General features: G+C 44.6%; 1 protein-coding gene across 4 annotated transcripts in view; it reads left to right on the forward strand.

The window, feature by feature from the left end:
- Positions 1 to 23,181, forward strand: part of TMCC3 (transmembrane and coiled-coil domain family 3) — a 250,306-nt gene that overhangs the window by 221,787 nt on the left and 5,338 nt on the right. For 3 of the 4 annotated variants that reach the window (XM_030548541.1, XM_030548542.1, XM_030548539.1), the window contains exons 2-3: positions 19,493 to 20,409; positions 22,909 to 23,044. In XM_030548541.1, coding sequence (XP_030404401.1) covers positions 19,493 to 20,409; positions 22,909 to 23,044 — 1,053 coding nt within the window. Of the gene's footprint in view, positions 1 to 3,176; positions 3,214 to 19,492; positions 20,410 to 22,908; positions 23,045 to 23,181 lie in introns of those variants that run through there. The other variant, XM_030548540.1, reaches the window with a different exon arrangement.

Genomic DNA, 23,181 nt, shown 5'->3' on the forward strand with positions numbered 1-23,181 from the left:
TCAGGGCCCAGGCTGCTAGTGCAGCTCCAGTTTGCTGTTCTCAGCAGGTTGTGATGATACAGTAGAATGAAAGGACAGGGTATAAAACTTTACAGAGTGCACATACTTTTGTGACCTGACTTAATCCAGTGCTGCCTTGAAAAGTAGCTGTTTTCTGTGGATTGTGCTGGGTTTATTGCCACTTCTAGGTACACTGTGGATGGATTTTTAATCTAATAAAGTTATTTAGGATTGCCTACAGTACTAGTAAGATAAGCTTGCATACATTTTATAATTATATGGTATATGCATACTTATTTTTTGGACTTGCATATATTGTTTACACTTTTAGACCAGTGACTATCTTTTTCACTAAGCTGAAGCTCTTGTGTTGCTGCACAGTCTGATAAGACCATTAAAACACACCATCATACCTTATTTGCTGTGTTAGTTAAATCTACACAAATCTAGTCCCTGAAAGAACATATTGTATTTAATCCTAAAGTACAAGTTTGTGGTGAATATGGAGCAGCTCCATAATAACTTCAGAATATTCTGTGAGCTGGTTATTGGGGTGTTTACTTTTTAGTATATGGGGATAAATATTCGGATGTTTACTATAGGACTCTGCTGGGTTAAGCTAACAGGACTGTTGGGGAAACAAACAAGAGGGAAATCAATGACTCGGAGATAAGATGCTCCAAGAACACTTGACAGGACAATGGAAGAGCAGTTGTCCCAGAGGAGACTGACTCTCAGCCTCCTGTTAGAGTTGACCAAAGTGGTTTTGGGCAGCAGAACCAAAAGCCCAGGAAAATGAGAAGACAAGGCCTACTGGCTGGACGAAAAGTGACTCTCTCACACCGCTGTTTGCAGAGTAAACCTACCCTGAGAGTGAGAGAATTGCATGTTTGCACCTGAGGAAAGGTAAAGGCATGAAGCCTGACACACTGGGGGGTTGAGGGGGCGGCAAGGGAGGGAGAATTGCAGCTAGCCCTGGAACAATTACAATGTTTTGCATAGCACTGAAAATTGACATCTGTGTCTTATTTAATTTTGCCAACCCACTAATTGTTAGCTATTCTACCTGTCATGTAGCTTTTGCAGTTTTTTATTATCACTTGGACAATTCAGTAGATTATATAGGATCTGAAACTGTTTGCACCTGTTTAATAAACTGTATATATCTGCAATTCTTTTGAGAGCAGACACTTGTATTTTTTTAGCTTCCTTTGATGATCCAGTGTGAGGAGAAGGAAGTGAAGGAGAGGATAAGCAAATGACTCGGTTCATGTGCAGAACAAGATGCACTTGTTTGTATTCAGGATGAGCTGCTGCAGAATTAAAACAAATCAATCTGCTTGATGGGATCATTGTTCTGTTGTTTATAAATGAAACCTTGCAGGAGCATCAAAGAAATAATTCATGCAAACCAGTCATGGTGATTCTATCCAGTTTTGAAGTGATTTTAAAATTTCTAAATGGTAACGCTTCTGGACTCTAGGAACGAAACTTTAAAGGTCCCGTGGCAGAGAGTTGGGGCTTAAAGAAAAACATAAAATAGCACAAGACTAGCAATAAAATCACAAAAGTTGGCTACAGTGCAGAACACGCACATTGCATGATTTTTAGGGAATAGGGAAGTATTTGTATAAGTAGAGGGTAATGAATCGGAGTGGGGAAAGGCTCTACAAACCAGAGAATGGGGGCAGTGAGGAAGGCGGGAGGACATAGGCGCTGACTCTGGGTGCTAAATTAGCAGGTGCTTTGCATCTACCAGCAACCAAGCTCTCCTCCTGCTCGCTCACTGGCGGCCCCGCTGGTCAACTTTTCCCCCTCCCTCCCAGTGCCTCCTGCCCACCGCGGATCAGCTGTTCTGTGGCATGCAGGAAGTGCTGGGAAGGAGGGAGAGGGGCGGGAAGAGACATTGGGGAAGGAGTGGAGTGGGGGTGGGGCCTGAGACTTAGCTGGGATTGAGCACTCCTGGGGAAAGTTGGAAGCCGACACCTGTGCGGGAGGAAGATAAGCCTATGTTGTCACCACCATTTTAAACAGGCAGAAAACCCAGCATGATTTTCTGTCAAACTTTAAAAATGTTTGAAAATTGCAGGTATATAAAATTTCACTTGGCTCTTCAGAGATTTTTTTTTTTACATTGCACTGGAAAATTTAACTTTTTAAAAAAGAAATCTATTACTGAATGGAAAAAATCCATAAAATCTAGTGAGGGGGAGAGAAGTGTTTCTCACAAGTAGTAAGAAATGAGCAAGATAATCAGATTAGAAAAAGGGATACAAAATGTCTTGTATCAATTCTCAGAGCACCCCCACACATTGAGGCCTTGTCTACACTACAGAGTTTTGTCGACAAGTCAGCTTTCGTTGCAAAAAGGATGAAGGTGTACACACTACAATATTTCTTCCACCAAAAAAACTCTCCTGCTTTGCTGACAAAATAAATCCACCTCAACGAGAGGCATAGAGCTTTTTGCGGCAAGTTATATTGACAAAGCGTCAGTGTAAATATTTGGCTATGTTGCTGTAAATGGCCTCCGGCAGATGACCAACAATGCCCATCCTGACTGCTTTGGTCAGCGGTTCAAACTCCACTGCCCTGCACCCAAGCACACAGGCTTCTTCCCCATCTCCTTTAAAAGCCCAGGAAATTTTGAAATTCCACTTCCTGTTTGCTCGGCATGGACAGCTCATATTGCATCTTCCCAGCTGAACATGGTGGCTCCATGTGGCAAACAGTCTCCCACTTGGAGCACACCTGAGTTCTTGGCCCTGCTGGCACTGTGGGGAGAGGAGGCTGTGCAGTGCCAGCTGCGCTCCAGCCATAGGAACTTCAATACCTATAGTCAGATTTCTTGTGGCATGTTGGAAAAGGGCTACAAATGGGACACACATCAGTGCAGTGCACAGATAAAGGAGCTGAGACAGGTGTACCAGAACGCAAGGGAGTCAAACCGTTGCTCTGAAGACCTGCTGCTTCTGCAAGGAGCTGGATGCCAATCTTAGTAGCAACTTCACCGCCAAGACTCCCATGGATGCTTTGGCGGAACTGGAGACAAAGGACTCAACCCTGAGGATGTCAAGTTGGAGGATGATGTGAACACATGGCAGAGTTGTCTGGTGGTGTGGCGAGTCAGGATTTTTTTTTCCCAGTCCAAGAGGATCTAGCAGTCCCAGCAGTCTGTCTCTGGCGTGCATGATGCAGGAGAGGAGAGCTCTGGTAAGTGATCTTTTTGAGTTGATGCTGCTTCGTTATATGAGGTAGCGCTGTCCTTTGCTTTGTATATGCTAGAAGTGGGTGAAGGGATAGAAATGTACAAGACTAGCTGTGTTTGCATGTGCTCCACATTCCCCTGTACAGCTAAACAGTGCTGCGTAACACTGTCTTAATGCACACGAAGATTTCACAGGAATCCTCCACAGAGATCTCTAGGAAACTTTCCTGGAGGTACTCACCAATCCTTTGCCAATCCTTTGTTCCTTTCCCCATTGTAAGAAACTTTCCCGCGCCACTCAGCAATCACTTGTGCTTTGGTCCCTGAACACATGTGAGCAGCAAAGGGACCTGGTCTGAAGCCGCATGCATGCAGGGAATGCATTTTTGCTTATCCTCAGAAGTAAGATAACTGCTTCAATCTCTCTCACATGCACGCGCACACACACGCACGTAAGATAACTGCTTCAATGACACATGCGTGCACACACTTTCTCTCTCACACGCTTGCACTGATCCCCTTAAAAAAGCGCTGAGATCTTGAGCACCACGTCTCCATCTGCAGGCCGAACTCACCATATTTAGGATGTTCGCTGAGCTGTGTGCTTGCCATGGAACAGTGAGAAACTAATTCTGTTTTAAAAAAGGTGTATTTTACCATAGTGATTCGATGCTGTGTGTGAACTAGCAATCGTGCTTCTGTTTACTGTTTCTTGTGCTTCTGCAGATGTGGCCTGCAGGGGGCCCCCCCACACACTGGGGGAGCACTTCCATGACCAAGGAGGACAAGGAGAACATGTTTTGAGAGGTGCTCTAATCCTCAGAGACTGAAAAACAAGAACACATGGCATGGAGAGAGACTTTAAAAGAAAATTTATAAAATAGAAGGCAGGATAGAAAGGAGAGCCAGGAGTGAATTTAATGTTCCAGGTGCATAGGCGCCGACTTCCCCTCTTTCCTGGGGTTGCTCAACCCAACCACCTGGCCCTGCCCCACCCCCTTTCTACTCCTGCCCCAAAGTCCCCGCCCCAGCTCCACCCTCTCCCTCCCTATTCCAACTCCTTCCCCAAATCCCCGCCTCCTCCACTGAGCACACCACGTTCCTGCTCCTCCCCCTCCCTCCCAGAGTGTGCTAACACTGTCAAACAGTTGTTTGGCGGCACCTGGGCAGGAAACACTGGGAGGTAGGTGGAGGAGCAGGGATGCAGCATGCTCATGGGAGGAGGAGGTGGGGCGGGGGGTGAGGGAAGCTTGGCTGCCAGTGAGTGTGGAGCACCCACTAATTTTTCCCCATGGGTGCTTCAGCCCCAGAGCACCCACAGAGTCAGCAACTATGTCCAAGAGCAGATGATAAAAGTTATGGAGGAGCAAACAGAGATGTTTTGAAGTCCCTAATCACACAGCAGGCAGAACTCATGTATGCTCAGTCGTCGTCCCTCCGCCCCCGCAATATAGAAATGCTTTCCATACCCTCCCCAATCTCCTCCTACACATTCCTTGCAACTTCTAGGCCCGTCTCAGTACCCCATTCACTCCACCCCTTCGGACAGCTTCCAGAAAGATAGCTGGACTTACACACAACTATAAGAGCCTACGCTGCCCTGCACTGTGATCTCCCTTCCCATCAAGACTTTTGTGTGCTTTGTTAACTGGTATTTAATAAAAACATACTCTCTGAAAGATAACTGATCTTTATTTGTCTCCTCCACACGTAGTTGCTTCTGGAATTAATACACAGTGGCAATCTGATCATTCGCCAAGTACAAATCATGGTCAGGAATCATCAAAATTTTCGTGCAAGGTGGCATGTTATCAAAGCATGGCAGAGTGCTGTATAGAAAGACACATTATTGGAGCTCATTGTCAAAATGTTGCCTCAAAGACTCTCTGATTTGAATAAACCCCCCCATTGTGCCCCTCTAATAGCCCTAGTATCTGTCTGCTCAAATTCAGCAGACTGGCAATGCGCCTCCACGCTCCACCCTGGGGGAAACTTTTCCCCCTTAGCATCACAAATATTATGGAGCACATAGCAGACTGCCATGACTATGGGAATGTTTTCCTCATTAGGTCTAACCTGCCATAAAGGCAGCACCAGCTTGCTTTTAATCTGTCAAAGGCACAGTCATTCGGCACTGGTTCAGCTACTGTCCAGGTTTCCCATGTAAGGCTTCATGAGTCATGGGAGTAAGGGGTACACTGGGTCTCCCAAGATCACTATGGGCATTTTGACATTCCCCATTGGAATCTTCTGGTCTAGGGAGAGAGTCCCAGCTTGGAGCTTTCTGTACAGGCCCGTGTTCCTGAAGATGCATGTGTCATGCACCTTCCTGCACCACCCCGCATTGATGTCAGTGAAACAGCCACGGTGATTCACAAGCATCTGCAATACCATAGATGATCCGGCACCAAAATTAGGATATGCAGACCATCTATCGCCCCTCCGCAGTTAGGGAATCCCATTGCCGCAAAGCCATCCACTATTTCAAGCACGTTACCAAGAGTCACAGTCCTTCATAAAAGGATGCAATTAATTGCCCGGCACATGTAGATGCTCTGAATCCAAAGTGAGGGTGTGTCTACATGCAGATTTGCAACAAAATAATTTAAATGTGAATTAAAACTGATTTAGTTATTTGGTTTCTAGTTCGTGTGTAAATAAGCCCTTAGTCTGACATGAGATAGGAAGGATCACCATCCCAAAACCAACTCTGGGTCTGGGCCAGCTGCTTTCTGGTCTCCTGTGGGATAAATTGTAACAGGTGTACACTTCTAGTGAAAACACTCTTCTAAAGGCATGCCTTGTGTTCCTCATAGGTAGAAGTACTTTGAAACTGCATGCTTTTCATTAAGCATGTCCAATGAGATCCCTGTACGAGAGTTGTATTATTATTACATGCCACCAAATAAATAAATAAATGGCAGTTGATGCAGTGCTAACAACAGAGTGTCAAATTCAAAATTGTGGTTCCAATAGCAACAGTAATGTAACTTCTGGGTGTGCTGTGTTTTGTATTTCCTTATATGGAGTAATTAAAAAAATATATATTGGCTTTACTGATTGTGATGATTTTAGGAATCTCTGTACAGCTTATAAATTCTGTTTGATGTTGGGGATTCTGTATGTGTGTCTGGGTCAGATTGCAAACTCTATTTTGAATGTAGGGCTTTGTTTGCCTTCTCTGTCTTTTTACCTCCATGATAGAGTGAAATTCCAGGGGTTGGTGACACAGGCATGACAATGGAGATACGTTAACCTGAATAGCTCCCATTCAAATGGGAGCAGCTTAGGACAATGGGGATGGCTGAAGCTTAGGGGAAATCAAATTTCTCCAACTTCTATTTAGGGGACTGGAACCTAGAGCAGTGGAATTTCCCTAGAAGCAGAACAAAGCTTGGGTTTTATTGGTACAAACTCAGAATGACTCTCATAAAGCCTGAGATTATGGGGATGGGAGGAAGCCTGGGAGAGAGAGCAGAAGGAAACTGACTGCAAAGGAGAGAGGAAGAAAGGTACTGTCATTTGGAGGAGAAAGCCATGTGAAGAACTGGGATCCTGAACTCCTTAGAGCAAGGGTTCTCAGATTGTGGGTCAGGACCCCAAAGTGCATCGCGACCACATTTTAATGAGGTTGCCAGGGTTGGGTTAGACTTGCTGGCCCCCGGGGTTAAAGGTGAAGCCCAAGCTCCTCCACCTGAGAACAAAGCCAGAGGGCTTCAGCTCTGGATGGCAGGGCTCAGGTTACAGGCCTCCCACCTGGGGCTGAAGCCCTTGGACTTTGGTTTTGGCTCCCCGCCCTGGGGCAGTGGGGCTTGGGCTTCCCCCCCTGCCCCCCCAGCCCGGGATCCTGTAGTAATTTTTGTTGTGAGAAGGGGGTCACAGTGCAATGAAGTCTAAGAAGCACAGCCTTAGAAGACTCTGCTCTAAGCCCAAAGAATGTTTCAGAATGGTTAGAAAACTGAGGTAGTGAAATTCACACAGGTACAAAACTTGTGTGTTTGCTTCCTTTATCACATGTCCCCAAAGAGGTGACCTGTAAACCCAGAGTGCCCCCTAGGTTAGAGCTCTGGGAAAGGGTGTGCTTTAAAACGACTGAGTGGGGGTCGAGTGCAGCTGGGATCCCACTTCCGTGAAAGGGTAACCGACAGAGCCAATGCCCGGGAAGTGTGCCACAGAGCCCAAGGAAAGAGCACTGCACCCTACTTCAGACCTAGGGAAGCTTAAGACCACACAGGTCTAACTTGTTGGGACCCAAACGCAGCAGCCTAATGAGGGGAAGCTCAATGAGGGCTGTGTGTGACACTGATGTTGGAAATGTAACTTCAGCTTTCCTGATGTGTCCTTGCTTACAGCCTCACAAATGGTAATGTTGTTTTAAAACAATAGACTGTCTGTGATATGACATCAAGAGGAACAGGTTCCATACATCAGGACCTCCTATGACAGCCACCCCTCTTGTTTTCCTGTGTGGCCACAGCTCAAGCTATAGACCTGTCAGAAGGTCTGCATAGTGCAGTATGGACAGGTTTGCATGGCGGTGAAACTTTGGTCTGACAATTTTAAACCTAGGCTTATAATGCAGTGTGGATGCTTAAACATGGGCTTGGAAAGACCGAGTCCACCAGCCTATGTCCCACAGATCTGGGCTTGGAGTACAGTGTAGATATGCCCTGAGAGTATGTCTACACTGCAGAAAGACACCTGCAGCTGCAAGTCTCAGAGCCCTAATCTACAGACTCAGATTTGAGGGACTTGCATTATGGACGAAAAAATAGCTGGGTAGATGGTCCTGCTCGAGCTCTGAAATGAATCCGCCCCCACTTTGGCATCAGAGCCCAAGCGGGAATGTCTCCATGGCTATTTTTAGTGCCATAGTATGAACCACAGTCTGTAGACCCGGGCTCTGAATTGTGGTGCTGTGGGTGTTGTTTGCAGTGTAGACATACCCTGAAGGGCTAGCTTCAGGTTTCTGCATCAGAAACTGCTCCAGTAGACTTCAGAAAGAACAAAGGACTTGAAAGACACAGTAGGAGGAGGGAATTGTGAACTGAGCACGTTTGATGAAGAGATCTCTGGTTGACTTTTTGGCTTTGTTTCCACTAGTAGGGGAAACCCCCCAAACTACCTATAGGCTGTGCACACAGTCAGTCTGTGGAAAGTGTATGCACTCATCCCTGTTTCTCCATTCTCTTCTTGCACTTTGTTTCACACACCTCTAAAAACATCATTTTAAGAAAAAACAGATGCTATTTGAGGCATGAACTGTTTTTTTGCCATGTCCCTAATACAGTGGGACCCTGATCTGATTGGACAACATATAGGCACTACTTTAACACAAATAATTCTCCATTGCCATTTTTGTGGAGCCACTTTTCAAAGCACAAGCAGATGTCTAAAAACAATGTGCTTTATTTACGTCAGGTTGCCTCTTACCCAACTCCCATTTCTCCAAAATGTGTTTATGCTAGACAGAGGATATGCATGTCAATTGTTCAGCCAGTATTAAAGTCCTTAGCCCTGTACCTGGTTCAGTGTTCTGAACAGCTGATCTAATGTCCTCTCTGGATTACTGTACTTCAGCCTAGGAAGGGCTCACATGGGTAGTCCAGGAAAGGTTTCTTCGTGTGTCAAGACTGCGTAGGTGCTGGAACTAGGGGTTCTGGGGGTGCTGCCACACCCTGGCTTGAAGTGATTTCCATCATATACAGGGTTTGCAGTTTGGTTCAATGGCTCCCAGCATCCCCATTATACAAATTGTCCCAGCATCCCTGAAAGGCTGCCATCTAGCCTGCTGGGCTGTTCTTTGCTTTTTATTTGTTCTACACATTTTAAACAGGCATTTGCAGATGCCCATCCAGTGCTCTGTTGAACTCTGGCTTCCCCAGCAGGAAAGGCCCTGGCTGCTCAGCTCCTGGACTATAAATCTCTAAAGCTATCTTAAGCAGTGTAAATGATACAAATAGCTCTTGACTAGGCTTTTTGGGGATGGTGTGTGGTCCTTCCCTCCATAACATAGCACTGTTCCTCCCTGCCCCACCTCTCTTCCCCATTCTTACACCTCACCCCGCAAAAAACACCTAACATTTCCATTAGCAGCCAGTCCATTAACAGCCATTGCATGAGTCTGAGTCTCCTCGCTCCTCCAGGGAGTTAATGGGATGTGTGTCTAACACCACATAAGCACAGTAGATTCCTTCAGGCTCTTAGGGTATGGCTACACTTGAAATTTCAAAGCGCTGCCGTGGCAGCGCTTTGAAGTGTGAGTGTGGTCAGAGCACCAGCGCTGGGAGAGAGCTCTCCCAGCGCTGCACGTAAACCACATCCTCTACGGATGTAGTTTGCAGCGCTGGGAGCCGCGCTCCCAGCGCTGCAGAACTGATTACACTGAGGCTTTACAGCGCTGTATCTTGCAGCGCTCAGGGGGATGTTTTTTCACACCCCTGAGCGTGAAAGTTGCAGAGCTGTAAAGTGCCAGTGTAGCCAAGCCCTTAGCTAATGCTTTGCATTCCTCATTCTGGCCTAGTGCCATGTTGTCTCAGGATTGCTTCCTCTGCTGCTCAACAGCTCCTATCCCAGGCCATGTCTACATCTAAAATTTTGCAGCGCTGGTTGTTACAGCTGTATTAGTACAGCTGTATAGGGCCAGCGCTGCAGAGTGGCCACACTTACAGCAACCAGCGCTGCAAGTGGTGTTAGATGTGGCCACACTGCAGCGCTGTTGGGCGGCTTCAAGGGGGGTTCGGGGAACGCGAGAGCAAACCGGGAAAGGAGACCAGCTTCGCCGCGGTTTGCTCTCGCGTTCCCCGAACCACCCTGCAAACCGTAGGGAAGGAGACTTGCTTGTTCGGGGAACGCGATAGCAAACCGGGAAAGGAGACCAGCTTCGCCGCGGTTTGCTCTCGCGTTCCCCGAACCACCCTGCAAACCGCAGGGAAGGAGACCTGCTTGCTCGGGGGTTCGGGGAACGAGAGAGCAAACCGGGAAAGGAGACCAGCTTCGCCGCGGTTTGCTCTCGCGTTCCCCGAACCACCCTGCAAACCGCAGGGAAGGAGACCTGCTTGTTCGGGGAACGCGAGAGCAAACCGGGAAAGGAGACCAGCTTCGCCGCGGTTTGCTCTCGCGTTCCCCGAACCACCCTGCAAACCTCAGGGAAGGAGACCTGCTTGCTCGGGGGTTCGGGGAACGAGAGAGCAAACCGGGAAAGGAGACCAGCTTCGCCGCGGTTTGCTCTCGCGTTCCCAGAACCACCCAGCAAACCTCAGGGAAGGAGACCTGCTTGTTCGGGGAACGCGAGAGCAAACCGGGAAAGGAGACCAGCTTCGCTGCGGTTTGCTCTCGCGTTCCCCGAACCACCCTGCAAACCGCAGGGAAGGAGACCTGCTTGCTCGGGGGTTCGGGGAACGAGAGAGCAAACCGGGAAAGGAGACCAGCTTCGCCGCGGTTTGCTCTCGCGTTCCCCGAACCACCCTGAAAACCGCAGGGAAGGAGACCTGCTTGTTCGGGGAACGCGAGAGCAAACCGGGGAAGGAGACCAGCTTCGCCGTGGTTTGCTCTCGCGTTCCCGGAACCACCCAGCAAACCTCAGGGAAGGAGACCTGCTTGTTCGGGGTTCGGGGAACGCGAGAGCAAGCTGGGGAAGGAGACCAGCTTGATTACCAGACGCTTCCTCAGGTATGCTGGGATACCTGCTTATTCCACGGAGGTCAAGAAAAGCGCTGGTAAGTGTCTATACTTGATTACCAGTGCTGGATCACCAGCGCTGGATCCTCTACACCCGAGACAAAACGGGAGTACGGCCAGCGCTGCAAACAGGGAGTTGCAGCGCTGGTGGTGCCCTGCAGATGTGTACACCTCCTAAGTTGCAGCGCTGTAACTCCCTCACCAGCGCTGCAACTTTCTGATGTAGACAAGCCCCCAGTTTCCCATTTACTGCTCTTCTTTTAGTCAAGGCAGCATATTTCCACTCCTTTCAGACTGCCCCCAGGTAGCCTTTTTTTTTCTTTTTTTCTTTTTAAGGGCTCTCCTTCACTGGTGCAAGACACAAATGGTCCCAATATGCTCCTTGCATGGTTAGCATGAAGGTAACTGGTGCTGCCACTGCCTGCAAAGGTGACTTGCTTGACACCTTTTTTGGCCAATGTGAACCCTCACTCCATAGTTGCCTGATTTTGTCTTTATACCTTCCTGACCTGGTAGGGAGGGGAAGGCACATAGCATAGGTAAGAACTGAACTTTGTGACCATTAGCTGTTCCAGCACTTTGCAGTAAGGGACATGAGGGAGAAGAGACCTGATTCAGGCTTCTATACAATTATTGCGAAATATTTTTAGAACCCTTTTGTACTAAAGGAAGTAAACACTATAAAGATTGTAGTCAGAACCACCCATTTCTGGAAGCAGTGTACTTCAATGACAAGTCTGACTTGCGTGTATGTGTGTGGTTCACAGACTTATTTTAGGATAACTTTGTGTCAAGGGTTATTCAAAAGTGATTTGCATTGTTTCTGGAAGCTAATATTTTATACTAGGCTTACCACCATCCCCTTTGTTGATTTAGCCAGATACAGTAAATGCTTCTGATCAGACATTCATTTATGTGGGCTAGTGGACTGACTACATAAACGCCTGAGTTATAATCCTGATTCTGAGACTGATTCTCTGTGTGGTCTTGGGCAAGTCATCTAATGTCACTGTGTCTGAGTTTCGCACATGTAATATTGGAGATGCTTATCTGTCACAAAAGTATTGTGAAGATTTATTAGCTATTGTTTGAAAAGTGGTATGTAAAGCTAAGTAATTATTTTTACTGTTAGTTATAATGTCTAAGACCATTCTGGAAATAAGATCTTGCGCATCAGTGAACCACCTTAACAGTGTAGTATTTTGATCACAATTTTCGGATGGAACATTAAACCGCTGTGTGTGGAATCTAAGTTAATAGTAAAACGGGATTGGCTTAATAGAGCTGATTCTCCTCTTGATGCACATATGTAATTATTATTAGCATTCTATGCAAGCACAAAGGGGGTAAATATTCCTTTTTGATTCATTAAGCATATTGCTCAATATTTTTTCATGTGAATAAATTGGTGAGGTGATCAGATACCACAGTGAGTGAACTGGCATAAGAACCTGAATAGACTGCCAGTAGTGAATGGCTCCTATCATAGTCCGGACTGTCTTTGGGTACCTGCTTGTGGTCAGGCCTGGCACTGAGGGTTAGGCCTCCCTTGATTTCCTTGCACATGGGATATAAACATTCAGGCAGACTTTTAGGTCTCTTTATTTGGAAGGTCTCTTTCTTAACAGGAAAAAAAAGCCAACGAAGTATAAGCAAAACCTTTACCCGGAGTCTTAGCTGGGAAACCGAGTCAGTTTTAGTTTCTGTCCCATCTTAGTCCACTGGTTATCTCTTTCCAGTGTAGGAGCAAGATTTTATATTTGTACTATCAGAATTAATGTATGATTTGATCATCCTGCCAGTCACCCTTTTTGAATAGCAGAAAGGAATGACCCTCTGGGACATTGGTAGAAATACATCTGACAGATTGCCAGTGTCTGGACAGATGTTAAGGCAGGGACAGATCAGAATAATCCTTATGACTGATTATGGTCACCCTTTTGTTTTAGGATAAGTTATAATGTCTATTATGGTTTCCTATATGTATTATAAATTAGGCACTCTTGTTAAATATACACTTCTTTGTTTTAAGGTTTAGTAAGTAAGAGACAGGATTTTGTATTGTGTCTATGTTAAGGAGATTAGTGGAATGTTGAAGAGCTGGGCCACAATGTGAACTGTTTTGATTACAAGATTTAGTAAGGTTTAATTTACAATGCCTTTCTTGCTCAACATAAAAACTGCTGTATACCTTTGAAGGTCTCTGTAAAAGACTGTTTGTGTGAATGAGGAAGGCCATTATTAGCCAGATGGTCAAGGAACAAGGACTGAAGAGACTTAATGACATCAGAGAACCATCAACATGCATTCATAATTAAGGAAGGGCAGATTGAGGACCCTGAGGTGGAGGCTGGCACTCCTAAAGACAAGACAATTGATTAAATTGAAACCAGGACAGGATGACGCTCTCGGAGGTGTTTTGGAATGTTAACATCAAAAGATATCACCAATTAAGGAGTAACTGGTCACAAACTGACACCGAAAAATCCATACACTTCAACAGTGAAATAAAGACTAAGACCAGGTGCTTGGCCATGGAACTTTTGGTTCATCTTGCCACAATTCTAGGAGAATTGGATCACGACCAGCAGAACCTGGCTCCCTTCTGCGACCAATCTGGTTGGCCACTAGATTGATCCAGACTCTGGACTGGTAACTATAAACATCAACTGGCAGGACTGTGTGCATTGTGTGTGTGTGAAAAACTGAAAAGCATATGCTAACTGCTGTATTCTCCATAAATGTGGAATATTACCTTTTTCCCTGAAAAAGATCCTATGTGCTTCTTATAAGCATAACACTAGGCCTATTACCACCAGGGTTTTCTCGACTTTGGTCCCTTTCTCTGGAGTTAGATCTCTTGCCTTTACCTGTGTAAGGTCCTCCTCTGGGTCCAACTCCATGGAGACCAGTCAGCTGCAGCTCTTCTCCAAAGCAGCACATTGTTCCTGGCAGGCTGGGCTTCCTACAACTGTTTGGGAGATCCTTTTGCTGAGATCAGGCCACCTTGGCTGCCTGTCAACTGTAGCTCTCCCTTTAAGAATCTCCTATCTCCAGGAGTACACCTTCTAGACTCTCTGCTCTGGTGAGCTCTCCTGATAGCTTCTTTCCTCAGAAGCTTCTCGTTTCCTTGGGAGTTCTTACCTTAACTAAACTCAGAGAACCTTTTTATCAGGTCTGGCTGTCATTCACCAATTAACCTTTAAGTAGTCATCTGGGGCAGTGATTGTAACCTTGGTGGTCCTGCAGAAGACAGTCACAAGCAGGCTGGACCCTGATTCCGCTTAAAGGGACCAGTTGCCCTTGGACATCAACAGTAACCAATATTCTTAACAAGAAATAATATCAGAACTGTGCTCTTTGCATTCTTAGGACTACTTAGCCCAAAACATAAGTATCAGTGTTATACTAGAGGCTTTTCATACTCCATCAATAGAATATCAGAGTTGGAAGGGACCTCAGAAGGTCATCTAGTCCAACCTGCTGCTCAAAGCAGGACCAAACCTCAGACTGATTTTTGCCTCAGATCCCTAAATGGCCCCTTCAAGGATTGAACTCACAACTCTGGGTTTAGTAGGCCAATGCTCAAGCCACTGAGCTATCCCTTCTCCCCTTTGTAGTAGACAAAAATGCTTGCAAGTCTAAAAAGGCATACAGTAGTTGGAAAAGAGCGATTCTGTTCACGCTACATGAAGTTGAGTAGCCAAACTCTTTCTGTGCTATGTCCCAAACGAATTTTATTTTTTATTAATAGGCATTTGTATTGCATGTTTCTTACACAGGACCTTGAATAATTGAATATTCCTATCGTGGCAAAATGCAAGAAAGGCATACGTAAAAAGCCCTAACCATGCATGAGATTTATCTGAAAGCAGTTTTGCCATTGAATGCTCAACAAAATGCCCTTCTGTATGGATGAAATAAATGTCATACATGAGAAGAAAGAACACTAAGCCTTGCATAGTCAATTCATCAGTTCTATTGTCATGGGGCAACTTGTGCAATAAGTGCAGTGGGGGACTAGGATGAAACTACTACTCTAGCTTTCATTGATGGTCTAAATTGCCAAGACTAAAGCCCAGCTCTTCAGAGATGAAAAGGTCAATGTACTGCAAGTAACCCCGGTATCATTCTAGTTCTTCCTCTACATGCTACTTTTAGTGCTAAAATGCATTTATTTTAACTGTTCAGCTTTTAAAAAGCTGAATGCTCATTTATCACAGCGGTGAATTAAATGCTTACCAAACTCTATGTGGTTTATGGTGCTATGTAGAAAAATACCCAAGGTATGACATTCAAAACAAAATACAATGTGAGGACTTGGGGGAAGGAAGGGGGGTGTGTGGTGGTGAAAGGGTTGTCCAAGATTTACTACCTATCACTGGGACTGTTTTGAGTCAGTACTAATGCCTTTAACTTATTTGGACTGGAGTTTTTTCTCTCCAAAACTAGCTGAAGACAGGCTGTGTTTTCTGGCACTTTTTTAAAATGAAGACTTCATGTGATGCATGGGAAATCCATTATGGCCAGTATATTTGAAAAAAGCAATCTCTATCAATTGGATGCTATGGCTGCCCCTACTTATATCATAGGGGATATTTTGGTGTGATAGTGATCAGATATAAGAAAACGTTCTCGTGAGGTAAATCCTACTTCACTACTCCACAGTAATTTTATATGAGAAAATATTTTACTACTTATGGAAACTGAGGCTGTTTTGATATGCTATCTAGATTATTAATCAAGCTTTAGTGCTCTGGCCAATTTTCATCATCAAGTGGCTTAATCACTGTTCATCTACTTTATTACACTTCAGGAGAATACTTACCAAGTTCAATGTGCAAAACATCTAAGTGATTACAATTGAACGCAATCATAGGAGTTCAATACTTCAGACACTCTTCTTTTCTTGAGAGTTGTGAGGCATTTAAATCACACACTACCAGGCTGATATTAAAATATAATCAACTTAGCAGAAACAAACCAGTCGTTGGGCACCTTCAAAAAACTTGAAAAGTCAAATGGGTGTCCAGTTCTCTCTGTGATAGCTACACTGAAAGCTAATGGATGCTATTGGATCTGACTGTAAATTGGGGCTCATGCTGTCACTGAAGCTTACTGTAAATTGCAAGACACCTTCGTCTAGATGAGTAAGAACAACTGTTTGTTTGATCAGTTGGGTCCATAACTGGGCTTTAGTTCAGTAAAGCATATTGGATAGTACACAGATACAGAAAGAGAGAACTTGACCACCAGGGCCGTCCTTAGGCATAGGCAGCTGCGTAGGGCACCTGAAAATTTGGGGCACCACTGGGTCTTAGTGTCCACCCTCTTGTTTTCCTATCCCTGTTTTGACCCTTCCTGCAGGCTCCCACAGATGGCTGCTCTAGCCTGGTAAGTCTTCCTTGGGAGGGAATCTAGTAGTTAAAAGTGAAAAAACCTCCAGCCTGCCAGACCTATTAGCACAACATTGAAACTGTTAAAGAGACATTCAAGGGGTAATAAAGCCATTTAACAGGCATTTGCCAACACCAAGGTATATACTGACAGGTTTCAGAGTGGTAGTTCTGTTAGTCTGTATCAGCAAAAACAAGGATGAGTCCTTGTGTCACCTCAAAGGCCATGTCTACATCTAAAATTTTGCAGCGCTGGTTGTTACAGCTGTATTAGTACAGCTGTATAGGGCCAGCGCTGCAGAGTGGCCACACTTACAGCAACCAGCGCTGCAAGTGGTGTTAGATGTGGCCACACTGCAGCGCTGTTGGGCGGCTTCAATGGGGGTTCGGGGAACGAGAGAGCAAACCGGGAAAGGAGACCAGCTTCGCCGCGGTTTGCTCTCGCGTTCCCCGAACCACCCTGCAAACCGCAGGGAAGGAGACCTGCTTGCTCGGGGGTTCGGGGAACGAGAGAGCAAACCGGGAAAGGAGACCAGCTTCGCCGCGGTTTGCTCTCGCGTTCCCGGAACCACCCAGCAAACCTCAGGGAAGGAGACCTGCTTGTTCGGGGAACGCGAGAGCAAACCGGGAAAGGAGACCAGCTTCGCTGCGGTTTGCTCTCGCGTTCCCCGAACCACCCTGCAAACCGCAGGGAAGGAGACCTGCTTGCTCGGGGGTTCGGGGAACGAGAGAGCAAACCGGGAAAGGAGACCAGCTTCGCCGCGGTTTGCTCTCGCGTTCCCCGAACCACCCTGCAAACCGCAGGGAAGGAGACCTGCTTGCTCGGGGGTTCGGGGAACGAGAGAGCAAACCGGGAAAGGAGACCAGCTTCGCCGCGGTTTGCTCTTGCGTTCCCCGAACCACCCTGCAAACCGCAGGGAAGGAGACCTGCTTGCTCGGGGGTTCGGGGAACGAGAGAGCAAACCGGGAAAGGAGACCAGCTTCGCCGCGGTTTGCTCTCGCGTTCCCCAAACCACCCTGCAAACCGCAGGGAAGGAGACCTGCTTGCTCGGGGGTTCGGGGAACGAGAGAGCAAACCGGGAAAGGAGACCAGCTTCGCCGCGGTTTGCTCTCGCGTTCCCGGAACCACCCAGCAAACCTCAGGGAAGGAGACCTGCTTGCTCGGGGTTCGGGGAACGTGAGAGCAAGCCGGGGAAGGAGACCAGCTTGATTACCAGAGGCTTCCTCAGGTATGCTGGGATACCTGCTTATTCCACGGAGGTCAAGAAAAGCACTGGTAAGTGTCTATACTTGATTACCAGCGCTGGATCACCAGCGCTGGATCCTCTACACCCGAGACAAAACGGGAGTACGGCCAGCGCTGCAAACAGGGAGTTGCAGCGCTGGTGGTGCCCTGCAGATGTGTACACCTCCTAAGTTGCAGTGCTGTAACTCCCTCACCAGCGCTGCAACTTTCTGATGTAGACAAGCCCAAAGACTAACAAATTATTTGGGCATAAGCTTTTGTGGACTAGAACCCATTTCATCAGATGTCCACAAAAGCTTATGCCCAAATAAATTTTTATACTGTCAGTTTCTGACTTTACTGACAAAAACAGTTGTGCATTAATGTAATATTTACACAGAACATGTCAGTCTACAGGACTTAGTTTAAAATTTGCTTTAAAAATATTTCATTAGTGAGCTGGTGAAGATTATAAAATCACATTTCTAAAAAATGCTTGCATAGAGTTTTAGATGCACAATCATCTTTAGCCTTAAGTGTGTGGATCTTCACACATATTTTTTTAAATAAATCCTTCAAAAGACCTCCCTTATCTAAAATACACATTTTAATTAGTATAATTAAAAAAAAAGTGCTTCCAAGTCTTCCTGTCCTTTCTGTCCATCCCTTCACCACCTCTCCCTCCACTCCCCACTGAAGAGAGCCCTTAAAGGGACAACAGTCCTTCCCTTCCAGATAGCTGGACAAAGAGTTCCCTTTCTTTACTTCTGACTATCCAACAAACTAGTTTTAAAAGAACCCTCCAGCAAAATCAGTACCTTAGTAAGACAAAATCCTTGTTATACCTAAAATCTTTGGAAACATTTTTTTAAAGTTGGTGAAATTTCATAACCATGTCTCTTGTTATGGAGATCACACAAAGTAAATTACTGTTCCCTTTTTCTAAAAGCAATGAACATTGTTATGAACACACTAAATCTCTCTGATTAATTTAAAAGAATGTCTTTGTTTCAGTGAGTTAAATATGTAGTAATCTGGAACGCTGGCTTAAGATTTGAGTACATTTAAAATATAAATTCAATTTAGAAATACTGATGAAGAAAATGTAAAACAGAGAAGAGCTGCATCATGTATTCCATTATATGTAATGTTGTATTCAGCAGGACAGCTGACTCACCCTTACTATGAAGTTTTTGCAAATAAATCTCTGACAAACTTCAGGGCATATCAAAAAACCTGTGACTGACATTTTTTATTCCCAAATTTTAGTGCTTTTAATTAGGTACTTTCTTCATGTCCATTCTGCATGAGGGACAGTGCATGGAAGTCTCTGCGGGGATCTCCGCCACCATGAGGCAGGCTGGGCATCTCATTATCCTTTGCTGTCAAGTCCCTCCCCTCCTCCCCCACCAGGCTGTGAGCTTGGGCTGCCATCCGGCATAGGGGCACCAGTTTAATAATACTGCGTAGGGCCCCATAAATCCTAAGGACGGCCCTGTTGACCACTAATAAGTGTCCATCCAGCTACAATGGGATGTTTACCATTCATGAATGATATAAATCTTTTGATAATAGAAAATCTAAAGGAAATGTTTCCTGATGCTGGAAAGCATTTTTGTATTAAAAAAAACAACACCCGCCCCCAACCTGGCTTTACCTATAATGTTCTAGTTTTGATTCTTCGTATTACTTTTACTTTTTTTAAGCAAAAGACAAGCTACTTGGTTGTCATTTGTCAACTCAAGCATATATTTTCATACCCATATTGTACATGGCTGTATAAGTAGCATGTCTTCACTTGCTACATTATTTAACATAACTTGTGAGAAATACTTTAAAATATGTTCAACACATATTGAACTCGTAAGTTACTTTCTGACCAGTGTTTGATATAAATAGTTTGATGGGAAATCCAATTTTGGGTAGAATTGAAATATAAAATAGAAAGAGCTGTCTTCAATTTGAATTTTAATCTCTTTTCAGGTGGAAAGACATGACATGAATACTCTGAGCTTGCCACTGAACATTCGCCGTGGAGGTTCAGACACCAACCTCAACTTTGATGTACCTGATGGGATCTTAGAATTTCACAAAGTCAAACTTAATGCAGATAGCCTGAAACAAAAAATTTTGAAAGTTACAGAACAGATCAAAATTGAACAAACAGCCCGTGATGGAAATGTGGCTGAATATTTAAAACTGGTGAGCAGTGCGGACAAGCAGCAGGCTGGACGTATTAAACAAGTCTTTGAGAAGAAGAACCAGAAGTCTGCCCACTCCATTGCCCAGCTACAGAAGAAATTGGAACAGTATCACCGAAAGCTCAAAGACATTGAACAAAATGGATCCTCCAAAAGTTCCAAAGAAATTTCGAAAGATAACTTGAAGGATATCCATCCCCCTTTAAAAGATGGCCATGGCAAATCTCGTACCAGTGGCCAAGGTGCTGAGAGCAGCAAATCGGGTGTGCCAGGTGTCTCCTTGACACCACCAGTGTTTGTTTTCAGCAAGTCGAGGGAGTTTGCAAACTTGATCCGAAATAAATTTGGCAGTGCTGACAACATTTCTCACCTGAAAAATACCCTGGATGAATTTCGGCCAGAAACTAGTTCCAGGGCCTATGGTGGCAGTGCTACTATTGTGGCTAAACCAAAATATGTTAGTGATGATGAGTGCTCAAGTGGGACGTCTGGCTCTGCAGATAGTAATGGGAACCATTCCTTTGGGCCTGGTGGGACAAACGCTCTGGACAGTCAAGCAAAGGTTTCCATGATCTTGGAGGAACTGAGAGAAATAAAGGAGACACAGTCCCAATTAGCTAATGACATAGAGAATTTAAAAGCACAGTTTCAAAGAGACTATGGTTTTATTTCTCAGACATTGCAGGAGGAAAGATACAGGTATTTTCTTTTTCTGTTCTTTTGAAATGGCTTTTGCACGGCTATATGAACTGATTCAAAACTATGTGATGAATTTTTTTTTAAAGGTGATCTTGTGTTCAGTAATCACTGTCAGGTATCAAAGTTCTTGATTTCTTCTGTTAACCTAAATTTGTGACAATACTACTTCACAATCTGATAGAACTGATAGTTCTGTGCAGTTGTCTAAGGCTTTTCTGGAAAGCTTCGTTATCTGATACTTCACTGACATTACATTCAGTGAATATTGCATACAATTAGTGCTGGTGCTGTCGTCGCCAATGGACTGCTCCTGATTTATTGTAGTTTGGCACCTTATAAGTGGTGTCTGATGTAATAGAGCTTTACAATTGACAGTACTTCCTTATTAATGAGCCATTTCCTGCAGTGTGCTATGGTATATGTTCTCAGCCACATTGTTATGGGACTGTGAAGTTTGAAGACACAGTGTAACAAAGTATAGAGAGATATGGTTTTAAATACTTTAACACGGTGTGACAGGTTGGATCACAGAAACCTCCCTGGGAGCTGCCAACTGATGTGCCAAGACTACCTCTGCACCTGTCTTCCCTGCCTGCTCAGGACTCTAGCACCCTGTCTTGCTGAGCCAGACACTCCAGTCTGCTCCAGCAAAGACCCAGGTTCTGAATTACTTGCCCCAAAGTTGCAGGTTTACCTGAAAGCAGCTCACAGAAGTGTTCCTGTCTTTAACACTCAGATGCCCAATTCCCAGTCGGGTCTAAACCCAAATAAATCCGTTTTACCCTGTATAAAGTTTATGCAGCGTAAACTCATAAATTGTTTGCCCTCTATAACACTGATAGAGAGAGATGCACAGTTGTTTGTTGCCCCAGGTATTAACACATAATCTGAGTTAATTAATAAGTAAAAAGTGATGTTATTAAATACAGAAACTAGGATTTAAGTGGTTCCAAGTGGTAACAGACAGAACAAAGTAAGTCACCAAGCAAAATAAAATAAAACACGCAAATCTATGTCTAATCAAACTGAATACAGATAATCTCACTCTCAGAGATGCTTCAGTAAGTTTTTTCTCGGACTGGACACCTTCCAGGCCTGGGCAAATTATTTCCCTGGTACAGCTCTTGTTCCAACTCAGGTGGTAGCTAGGGGATTCTTCATGATGGCTCTCCTCTTTGTTCTGTTTTACTCTTTTATATATCTTTTGCATAAGGCGGGAATCCTTTGTCTCTCTCTCTAGGTTTCCGCCCCCCTCACTGGAAAAGCACCAGGTTAAAGATGGATTCTAGTTCATGTGACATGATCACATGTCACTGTAAGACCCCAAGCCTTCATTCCTCCCAGCCTGTCTCACGGGAAGGCCTGCAAGCAAACAGAGCCCCAGTCAATTGTCCTGGTTGATGAGAGCCATTAAAATTCCAAACCACCATTAATGGCCCACACTTTGCATAATTTCAATAGGCCCTCAGAGTTATATTTCATATTTCTAGTCCCAGATACAAGAGTGGTACATTTATACAAATAGGATGATCACACTCAGTAGATTATAAGCTTTGTAATGATACCTTACAAGAGACCTTTTGCATGAAGCATATTCCAGTTACATTATATTCACTCATTACCATATTTTTATAAAACCATATAGATTGCACAACATCACACACGGCTTCCCTGTGGGATCATTAGCTGCTTGGTAAACCCTTTAACATCCATTGTGGAGTATGAGTTATGTTCTGCAGTGTATCAGCACCTGGTCCCAGAGACTAAAAGCAGACACAATTTTTTTGAAGGTGACTAGTGACTTTTTAGATGCCTCAATTTTTGAGCTTCGCAACTTAAGATACCTTAAAGGATCCTGCTTTTCAGAAAGCACTGAGCACCTGCCCACTGAAAATCAGGACTATTTAAGCTGTAAAGTTTAGGCATCGAAAGTAACTAGTCACTGTTGAAAATCGTGGCCCCCTGAAACATATGCAGAACATCCCGTTTGTCATATTAGTCGTGATAATAAGTGTATTGGTTAATGAGATCGATGTAGTTTCTACTGTGCTAACTGATGAAACATTCATACAAACACAATACTTATTAACATTTCCTTGTGCACTTCTCCAAGTGTAGGGAAGGCAATTTATTCAGTTTGTTTAAATGGTGGGGAAAATATGTAGAAACCCCCATGACAAGATTTGAAATGCGGTCTGAAAGGAGGAAGAGCATGAATTGGATACACTTATCCACTGAGTTATTTTTATATTGCAGTATTAAAATGCCTTGGTCTTTCAAACATTGTTCTGTTATTTCACCAACCAGAAGCATTTACAAAGAGCTTTCAGCCTGCTGAGTAAGTCCTTGGGAAACTTTCTCCCCATCCCTTTCATTACAAACCGAAGTGCTGGTGACTTGAGATACAAGGAAAGATTACTTTAAAGTACATGCATTCTAACATGGTGTAACATCATTTGTGTAGAAGGAGCTAAATTCAGACTTCTTTTCCTGAAAAAGGTATGAACGATTGGAAGACCAGCTAAATGATCTGACAGATCTTCATCAGCATGAGACTGCAAACTTGAAACAAGAGCTAGCCAGCATAGAAGAAAGAGTGGCATATCAGGCCTGTGAACGGTCACGAGATGTTCAGGTATTTTATAATCAACTTGTTACATAGCCTAGACATTTTGCAAAATTTGGAATAATGTTTGCATTTAAGGAATTTAGGCCCAATTTTTTACCCAACTAGAGTGAAATCTTGGCCTCACTGAAGTCAATGGCAGAATT

Source organism: Gopherus evgoodei, chromosome 1 (genome assembly GCF_007399415.2).
Source record: "Gopherus evgoodei ecotype Sinaloan lineage chromosome 1, rGopEvg1_v1.p, whole genome shotgun sequence".
NCBI lineage: Eukaryota > Metazoa > Chordata > Testudines > Testudinidae > Gopherus > Gopherus evgoodei.